At 54.5% G+C, this 10,124-nt stretch overlaps 1 protein-coding gene across 4 annotated transcripts in view; it reads right to left on the reverse strand.

The window, feature by feature from the left end:
• Positions 1 to 13: 13 nt before the first annotated feature.
• The window catches only part of Ovol1 (ovo like transcriptional repressor 1), a 17,798-nt gene continuing 7,687 nt past the window's right edge, over positions 14 to 10,124 (reverse strand). For all 4 annotated transcript variants that reach the window (XM_010635960.3, XM_010635961.3, XM_010635962.3 and 1 more), the window contains 3 exons: positions 3,671 to 3,888; positions 1,723 to 1,912; positions 14 to 1,420 (listed from right to left, as the gene is read on the reverse strand). In XM_010635960.3, coding sequence (XP_010634262.1) covers positions 1,125 to 1,420; positions 1,723 to 1,912; positions 3,671 to 3,888 — 704 coding nt within the window. In that variant the 3' untranslated portion in view covers positions 14 to 1,124. The remainder of the gene's footprint in view (positions 1,421 to 1,722; positions 1,913 to 3,670; positions 3,889 to 10,124) is intronic.

Consider the following 10,124-nt stretch of genomic DNA (forward strand, 5'->3'; position numbering starts at 1 on the left):
AAAAAAAAAAAAAAAAACACACCAAAAACAACAACAACAACAACAAAAAAAGGCTACAAAGAAAATTTGTTAACTATCTAATACTCTCCTCCCTCTGGAAGTTTCTGATGTGTTATGATTCTATTCAATTGTTTGCTGCTGTACTTAGGGTTTTTTGGGGGGTGGGGTACTTAGGTTTTTGACTTACCAGGTTGGCCTTCAACCTGGCTGTGCATTTGACTTAGTACTTCAGGCAGTGGTCTCAGTATCAGAGACCTGCATTGCACCTGCCCGGCCTCTACAGCCTCCCAGGAGCATACAGGTTCTCCAGAAAGGATGGGATGGAGGGCAGCAGCAGTGAGGCACTGTCCAGCAGAAGGGGAGAAACAGAACGAGCAAGCCACCCTTGGAGTGGGCCGCATGGAAGATCTTCATTTGGTTAAATATCTCCAAGAATAGGGGTGGGTCAGGCAGTCACCCCTAGATGAAGGCACAGAAAAGGTTTGAAATGTCCAGGATAAACAGAACCACACAGGGGTGGAGAAAAGCCAGCTCCATCCCGCTCTTAAAAACAGTAGTCATGGGCACCAAAATATATATTAATATCTGTACATTTGTCATCTTTAAAAAAAGGAAACGAAACTTGCTTGGCACCTTATGATTGATTTGTTAAAAATGAGGTGATATGTGGAAAGGCCTCCTGTGTGCATCCACGCACACGCCTGGTGCACATACGTGCTAGCACACACTGAGCAGAATTACACATCCATGCACGTGCACCTATACATACACAGCCGTGCACGTGCCTCTGTCAGAGGGCAGAGTCCCCTGTTGCAGCCCTGCAGGTGGGGGCTGCCACTGGCTCTCCACTGTGGTTGTTTGCAGGGGTGCTCTTTGCCAGTGCTCTTGACTCTGTTGTCCCCAGGGGCCAGGAAGCCCCTACCCTGTATTCAGAGGCAAGGGCAACAGGATCTCCTCTTGCTGCCAAGGTCAGTGTTAGGCCCTCAGGAGTGCATATGCCTATGGGGGAAACTAAGGCATGGGGGGCTCCAGTCCTGATCATGCAGGAGGGTGGTCTGGTTGGGCAGCAGTGTGGCAAACCTGGACCCTCTCTGGACTCCCAAAGCACCCCTGAGCTATGCCACTCAGAGGTGGGGGCTGCCCTGCAATAGGGAAGTGACAGTGTTCTGCAAGGCCACGGCCACCTTCTTGGAGGTCTTGCGTAGCAATGGGCTATCGGGATGGTGTTCCTTCAGGTGCAGGACGTGGCCCTCCTGGCTCTCAGATGTGCAGCCGCACTCCTCACACACGTACAGCTTGGCCCTGCGCTCCTTGTACGCATATTTCTGCTGCACACCGTGGATCTTCTTGAGGTGAGACTCCAGGGAGCAGCGCTGAGTGAAGGCCTTATCACACAGGCTGCATTTGTAAGGCCTCACACCTGTGGGAGACAGTGCCTGGCATAAGGGACCTAACAGGGACCTCAGTGCCTGTCACCAGCATCCAGACCCAGAAAAGCCAGGACAGGTGGCTAGGGCAGAGAGATGAATGAGGCCCATCCAGCACCAATTTCCTAAGTGACTCTCAACCCCAAAGTCCTCACTGATCAACTCAGGGATTCCACCCTGACCTCCAAGATGTCCTTCCTGGGCTGCCATCATCAATGAGGCTCCTGGAGTCTCCCACGGGGCCTCAGTTGGGCAGGGCTGAGCTGTTCCCTCCTGGCTGCTGGCTCCTGCTTACCTGTGTGGGTCCGGACATGTCTTTTGAGGTCAAAAGTGTCATTGAAACCCTTCCCACAGTATGTGCAGAGGTGCCTCTTGACATCGTTGTGACACTTCATGTGGCGGTTCAGCATGCGCTGGTAGGTGAAGGCCTTCTGACAGATGTGGCAGGTGAAGAGGTCTCCACTGGGACTATCCCCTGCAGTCACCTGTGGGCAAAGACTCCATTTGTGACAGACTCCAGAAGTTGGGATTGCAGGCTGCGAAACATAAACACTGGGTACCAGTACCTTCAAGTGCCACCTCCAGGGACCACAGCCCAGAGATGGGCAGTGTGGGGGCTAATGGAACCTCAGGGTCACTGGTGCTGCCTCCTGTTTGGGTCTTGAGCTCCCTTTTGAAGCTGTCACACAGGCTCTCCTTAACCATACTGAGAGGGGCACCTTAACCTACAGAAATGGCGGCTGCATCAGCAGGCACAGCTATACCCTTAACTGAGGCACCTTGGCCAGTCTGTGGTTTCTGCCCTTCACTCTCCTTCTGCCTCAGCACAGGAAGACGTGTCCCAGGCTGTGGTACCTCTGTGAGCCCAGAGTCCTGCCTGAGAGAGCCCAGCTCTCTCGTTTAACTCAAGCCAGGCCTGATGTGGCACAGTTCATCCCCTTTTGCCATCTTCTTGCCTGTAATTCTTTTTTTTTTTTTTTGGTACCAGGGACCTTGTGCTTGTGAGGCAGGTGGTGGCACCACTGAGCTAAATCCCTGGCCCTTGCCTGTAAATTATTTTTTTCATGATAGAAAAATTTAAATTTAAACACAAGTGGAAAGACTGGTACCACAAGCTCGTGCCTGTCACTTGGGGCCTTTCTTGCTCCACCTCTACCATCTTCGTTCTCCCTCTCTGGGGTCCTCTGAGAGTCCTGGGAGTCACCAGACACCTTTGAAAGTGCTGCTCGAAGTGGCAGCAGGAACGTTTCACCTTCACCTGAACAAGCTAGAGGTCGCTTGTTCTCTGTGAGTGGTCCTATCATTGGATACTCCTCTGGTCACACCATACCTCCCATTCAGCACCCTTATCTGGTTCTGCTTGCAGCACCCTTTGTTGCCAGCTGGTCAGGACCTTTGGGTCAGGACTCACTCTACTCCATTGGCTCCTGTGCCATCTGTCCCCTCTGTTCTGCTCTCTCTACCCACAGGGGCCCCAGGGGTGTGGCAAAGGCCCTAGGTGGGTAAGGGGCACTGTGAATGTCAGGAGGACCCAGCTGGTTGGGACCAATAACTAAACACATTGGATCACTGCTCTCCAGGAACTTTACACACTTGGCCTCCAAAGGCATTAGGGGAAGGATGGCTCCACTGCCCACTGTCTACAGACTTTTGGCACACTAGAGGGGTGCCCTTCTGATGGGTCACTACTGGTGGAAGCTTCCTAGTCCTGGAGCTCACAGGAGTGCAGAGCAGCTGGGGCCAGACTCTTGTTGGTGTTGTCCTTGGAAGTGGGGGCCTCTGTGCTGCCTTGTGCATGGCACATTCCCCTAGGGCACAGCTTTGGGTGCTGATGGACTATAGATACAGTCCTAGGAAAGGTATTGCTGCCACCTGCTTCAGGGAACAGCTAACTATAACACCAACTCCAGACCTCACACAGGCTATGGCCCAGATAGGAGCACCCAGGAGAGGCACCCATGCCAGGCTCCCACCTAACGGGTCCGCCTGAAACTTCTATGCAAAAAGGTGGCTCTTTGTATGGCTCTCCTTGCTGTACTGAATATTGTAGGGACACTGACTGGAAAGGGCTAGATGTTCCCACTTTAGACCTATTTACTTCTCTTGCTCATCTATGCCCCAGCTAAGTTCTCTACAGAAGCCCTAGCCAAGGACCCTGGTTAGTCTCTGACTGTCTCATTTGCACCATGTCTTGTGGGTTGGACACACGGCCCTGGTCCTCAAGACAGCCTGAGAGTTATTACCTTCATCTTGGTGCGCAAGAAGCCCTGGTCTCTGCTTTGGGCATCTGTCAGGCGGCCCAAGTCTTCAGAGGGCAGCTGGGCCACCACACAGGGCCCAGGAGCTACACCATAGCCGGAGTTCCGAAGGCTCATGTCCAAAGCCAGGGAGCAAGAAGGAGGTTCAGCCATTGATGGCTCTGGCTCTCGGTAGGGCTGTGGTGGGCAGAAGCCCAGGCTGACTGGGGAGAGAAGAGGAACCAGGTGAGGGCATGTGGAGAAAAGAGGATCCAGTCAGGTTTCAGGAAGGTTCCCTAGCAAGGACATGGCTGGAACCTGGGGCCTCTGTCCCTCCCCTTGCGGGCATGCAGCAGAATGGGGTTGCTCCCAACCCACCATTCCCTGCCCCAATAAGGTAATTACCAGTGACGCCAGCTAAGCGCCACTGCCCGCTGAGTAATTTGTGTCTTAGCGGAACTGGGAGGACCAAACTGCCCTGCCAATTATGCCTGCAGAGCTGTGTGCCCAGCCCCACCTGGGCCAGTCCCTCTGGATTCCAGGCCTGTCCTCAGTCTTGTAGGGACAAAGGGCACCACTTGAGGGCCTGGCCAGCAACAGCTCCTTGAGGCTCATCCTGGCCCTGGAAGGGTCACTAGTAGTCTGCCCCTCCACGTCTCTCCTCCAAGCAGAGTTAGCTGCTGGCCTTGGGGGTTCAGGTGGTCTTAGCCTCTTTCTTGCCTGGCCTAGCTGGTCCCTGCTTTTGCAGTCCATCGGCCTCCAAGCTCCTGACTTGGGCTGGGCCCTGCACCGCAGGCAAACAGGCCAGGTGGGTGGAGAGGGAGGAGGTCAGGGAGCAGCAGGTGGATGCTCGTAACAGTCTCTGGGCGGCCTGCCCAGCGCTTATGCAACCCTCCCCCACAGTGGACCGCTTGCTTGCTGTGGCTGTCAGGCTGGGCTCCCTCTGGCAGTGGCAGCACCGATACCTGGCAGCTTTTGACACAGCTGCTCCCTAAGGTAGGCACCTTAGACTAAACGGGCCAGGGAGGCATGGCAGCCAACCTTGGGCCCTAGGCCTGAGGGAGACTGGCCAAATCTGACCCAGAAGGACAAATCTCAAAGCCAACAGAGCTGGGGGAAAATGGTCTAGTTTTTCAATTAAAATTTCAATTAGTATAGCCTAAGCATGATACTTAAAATCTTTAGGAACATTTCCCAAGCTTTGGAAGGACAAATCAAGATGGGATGGCTAGTATGGTAGCCCATGCCTATAATTCTAGCACTCTGGGAGGCTCAAGCAGGAGGATCACAAGTTTGAGCCAGCCTGGGCAACACAGTGGCTTGATGAGGCCCTGTCTCAGAATAAAAAAATTTTAAAAATTAGATTAAATCCCCAGTACAATCAATCAATCAACTGATGGAGCTTGGGATAGAAAAGGATGAGAGTCACAGAGGGACTTAGGCCATAGATTTGAGGTTTCATACCCATGAGCTGGGCTCTCCACTCCCTGGCTGAAGTTGGTGAGAGAGGGCCAAGGACCCAAGCAGGGCCATTGCTTCCCCCGACCCTTGCTGAGGACAGATAGGGATGTAGAAGAACGTAATAAGGGAGGAAGGGTAAGTATGAGAGTACTGGAGTTTCGGGAGAGGCCCCAGCTCTCGCCCCCTCAAAACACAACAAAGGTCTGACAGGAGAAGAATGCGCCTGCCCGCGCCCAGAACCCGTTCTGCGGGCAACTGGCGTCCGTCTGTCCGGGGGACTTTAATGAGCCACCTCATTCCAGGAGTTGATTCACCAGCCCTGGCCTGGCCCCTGACTGGCGTCCCACTTCTCTTGGGGCCACGAAGGCTGGTGTCAAGCTGAGGGGGCCCACTGTCAAAGGTCAGTCTGCCCTGGGTGAGAGGTGCTGGCACACACAAGACCAGGACTTCAGGAGCAGTGACAGAGGATTAGCAGTTTCTAGTGCCACTTACTTGTCACTGAAGACCTTGACTGAGAGCTCAACACTGAATGGCCATTTCTGTTTCTTACCCCAGGTGGAGACAAATGGGGACCTTTACCCTCTTCTGTCTCATTTGAGGACAGCATGAGGCTCCCCCAAGTTGAAAGCCAGAAGTAAGCCACACAGCCTGCCCTGGGAGCAGCAGGAGGAGGGACAGCAGGTGAGGTGGGCTGGTTTAAACTAGGAGTTTAAACATGGCTCCCTGGCTCCACTTGGCTCATGGTCAGGGTTTTGGGGACCCAAGCTCATGTCTTTTGCCTGCCTCTGCACACCCACACAAGCCTGGAAGACTGGTGCTGAGTTGGGGATGGGGTGGAGGCTGCTGGGTTGCTCTTTGCCACCTCTACCCTGAGCAAGAGGCAGGTGAGGCTGCCAGGGTGGGGATGTGTGCCTCATCATACCCACCCCGACAAACCTGTCTCTGTGCCACCCCCAGGTGTCCCTGTGGGGCCACACACACAGAGAGTGCACATCGGCTTGCCAAGCACCCATCCCAAGTGCCACTAGTGGCAGGAGGCAGGAAGCAGAACTGGTTGGGCCCTGTTGATGCTGCTCCCTGTCCCCTAATTAGATGTTTCCGGCAAGGCGGTGGCCCTTTGTGGCCACTCATTGCCCGCCCACAGCTGTGGAGTATGGCAAGGCCAAACCAGCAGGCCCTGTACCTGCATCATGAGGGGCTAGTGGGTCCCCTCCTGTAGGCCCAGCGTGCCTCTACCTGGACAATGTTGTGACCCAGTGACCTCAGCAGTGGACGGGACATACAGGGACTGTGTCTAGGCAGCTGCCCATCCTGAATCCTGCTAACCCTCTGAGAGCTCCCCTCTCTTGGACTGAAAGCTACTGGTCCTAATAGTGGACAGAATGCCAGGTCCTACCCCCTCCAAGGCCCCAGGACAGTGCTGGGTATGAGGCCTGGTCCTGGCTCTCTAGGGAGATGTGAGGCAGATGTGAGGACACGGAGGCAGATGTGTGGTCCTTCAGCTGACCACATGGGTGCTGGTGGGGGGGTCAACTCTATTCTAAACATGTTTCTGCACAGCCCAGTTAGCTTTAAGCAGCCTTGCATTTTTACCAGGAAGGGCTGGGGTCTTCTGTGCCTAGTTCCCCCAGTCCTACAAGTCAGCTAACAGTTTCTTGAAAGGAATGGCACCAGCCAACTGGCAGAGGTTACAGCCCTATGAACACAGTGGGTCTGTCTCTCGGCCTTTTGTTGCCATTCTGTTTAGTGCCAGAGTCCCTTTTTCCAACCACTTCTCATTCAGTTTCCATGTTGAAGTTAGAACTGTGCCGTAGGACCTCACACCAGGGTGCACAATCTGGGATAGATGTACTCTGCTTCCTGTGACATCAGTCACCCTCCTGCCCAACACCAGCTTAGGCACCCCCGTGGGATGCCACATAATACATGCTGAAACAAACAATGACAAAAAGACACTGCATGCCTGTAATCCCCACACTCAAGAGGCTGAGGCAGGAGAATTGCTGTGAGTTCAAGGCCAGCCTGGGCTACATAGTGAGACACTGTCTCAAAAACAAAACAGACAAACAAACATAAAGGCACTCTGCCTTGGGACACTCAAGCTTGAGACAAACTGCTTACATGATAGTGTCCCACAAGAGAAGTAGAAGTCCCATCTAGTCCAACACTGGGGCCCAAGTTACTCTTCTTTCCCAGTGTACTGGCTGACTGTCCCTCCTCTCAATCTCACTACCTAGAGGCCACAGCAAACCTCTCTTTTCCTGCCCAGCATTCCCAGGATTACTACAACACTCAGAGGCCTTACCTCCCAGCTCTCAGCCCTCCCACACTTGTGTCCTGGGTCCAAAGCAAACTTTTTTGGTCTTTCTGGCTCAGCCTGAACGAGCTACTAAATTCCCACAGAGCCAGGCTGGGCCACATTAGTAAGCTAAAGGAAACCCCAGGCTTCAGCAGCTCAGCTCTGCTGGCCTCCTGGGCTCGTTCCTGGACTTGTCCTGAGGCTTGTGCACGTGCTGCTACGCCTGTAAACAGAGGCCCAGACCAGCAGCCAGAGGGGAGTTCGGAAGTGGGGGATTGGGGCCTGGAGGAGGTTCCAGGGATGGCCCTGGAGTTCCAGCTTCCAGGCAGGGTCTGACCCCCAGGTGTCTTCCTGGCATAAAGACTCCACTCAGCAGGGGCTGGGCTTGGAGACTCCACCTCATCCCTGCTGCTGGAGCCCTTCCCCCAATTTAGAGGTGGAATTTACCTCAGGTACAGGGCCCTGGCTCATCCTCAAGAAACCAGCATGCTTCCCTGTCACTCCACAGTCAATATTGACACAACCAAGGAGAGAAGCCCACTCCAGGAGTGAGGAGATGGGGGGAGGGGCCTCCTCCCTGGCCTGCCCCTCTGGGCTTTCCCCTCAGCTTTGGGAGGAGGGAGAGGCTGAGGGACAGATTCTGCCCTGGGAAGGGAACCTTCCTGCCTTCAGGAGAAGGGCTGGTGTGATTTTGAGTCACGGGTGAAACCTCCCTCCAGGTGGTCTCTGTGAGGCTTTAAAGGTCCCAGAAATCCCTGGCGGGAAGGTCAGAACTCAGATGTGCTCCTGCTCTTCAGGGCTTCCAGTGGGAACCGGGTTAGTGCTTAGCTAGTCACCCTGAGCTGGAGTCTGTGAGGTGGGGGACTGAAACGTGCCCAGCCAGCTCCCGGGGTCATGGTTGGCTGGTGATAGAATGCCCTAGCCAGGGCACAGCCACCACAAAACAGCCCCTGCTTTCCAGCCACCTGAGGCACCCGAGCATGGATAGAGAACATTCCCTTTCTCATTTCCCCAAACTGTGGGAAACTCCAGTGGGCAACAACACGGCTTTCTGAGGTAAAGTTAAGTTCTGTAACTTCTACCCTTGCCTCATCCACAGGGCTCTCCCCTGGCTAGAGCTGGGGGAAGTGTGAGGGCAACTCTTACAGGTCTCTGGGGAGTATCCCCCCAATCCGGGACCATCCACAAGAGTGAGGACCTGCGTGCTCCCTCACCTGGACAGCAGCAGCAGTGGACTCCTGTGACCTCTGCACCTGATGCGACTGACTGCCCCTGGGGCACAGTCTCTGCCACCACCACTCCCACTGTGGTCACCAGAACTGTAGTGGTGCTAGTGGGGATCACTAGGATCCAAAAGTCAATGATTTGAACAAACAGAATTTCTTCTTCCTTTGTAAAAGTCAACACTTGAACTGTTACTGACTACAATTAGAAATAAACCTAAAAATAACAGCACACTGAGTCCAGCTCAAGACTCGGCTCACCTTTAACACAGTCCAAGTTCAGTTTATCAGATCCCAAAGAGCAGCTAAGCAGCAAGTCAAACACAGGTTGGGGAGGAGGCAGAAGTAAGGAAGGGGCTGTTCTCTGACAGAGCCTTCCGGAGGTGGAGCACTGGCCAGCTGGCCAGGACACTAGGCTATCAAGAAACTAGAATCCTGAGCCCATACCCCAACCCACCTTAGGCAAAGCAGCACACTCAGCTTGCCTCAGTTTCCCCATTGGGGTCATCAGGGCTTTTGGGCCCAATCCCTTGTTTAAGGAGACTACAGAAGAGTGGCCCAGCCCCTTAAAGTAAGGTTAAACTGTGAAATATCCTACCAACACCTCAGGTCATTGGATCCTGGCAGGTGAAGCCAAAAGACCTCCCCACTATACTCCCATTTCCAACAGCTTATTCAGGAGGGAAACTGAGGCAGTCCTCACAGCGGGGGGCCCTCACCCATATCCCTCTCTTCTTAACTTTCCTAAAGGTCTGGGCGGTGCCATGGAGCCTGCAGATCAAGGGTCAAAGTCGGTTGGTTAATTACCACCTCTCCCCCCTTCAGTGTGCCCCTGCCCCACCCCCAGGGCTGGGGAGGGGGAGTTGCAGGGCCTTTTCCTAACTGAAGTTTTTGTGGGAGGTAGGGGAGGATGAAAGAAGTGTCCTTAAGGCTCTTGGGGAAGGTGCCACTGCAGGAAGAGAAGACTCAGTTACTCATTCAAAGTTGTTGTTGTGGACGCTGTCAAGGCGTCTTCCCAAAATAAACTTGGGAGCACCGACTCCCTGGGACCTGCCTCCAGCTCCAAGGTGGGCTCCAGGAAACCACTCTCCACTGAAGGTGGAAGGGTTGCGTTTCCAACAGAAGTGAGATCCGATCCCATCTTTGTCTGAAGAACAAGCGAGGTACATTGCTCTCTGTGCCTGCGGCCCGCTAGGCTGGATCCCAAGGGAAACTCGGGGGGCCCAGCGCCGAGCCCGGAGCCCAGCCTGGAACCATGATGTGGGGGAGGGGACAGACCTGAAGCGGCCTAAACTCGGCGTCTTCCCTCACTTGTGGCGCAAACCACGGCCGAAACTCCAGCTCGATCCCTGCCCCCTAAGTGGCATCGCTCCAGTGCCCTCCTCTACCCTCAAGAAAGCCCCGGCTTTCTGGATTTACGACGCGAGGGCCGACGGTCGCCGGTGACACACCCCGCTGCTCCGCGGCGCCCCCCGGC

This window comes from Fukomys damarensis, unplaced genomic scaffold, assembly GCF_012274545.1.
Source record: "Fukomys damarensis isolate Sample0158 unplaced genomic scaffold, DMR_v1.0_HiC HiC_scaffold_27, whole genome shotgun sequence".
NCBI classification, from domain to species: Eukaryota; Metazoa; Chordata; class Mammalia; order Rodentia; family Bathyergidae; genus Fukomys; species Fukomys damarensis.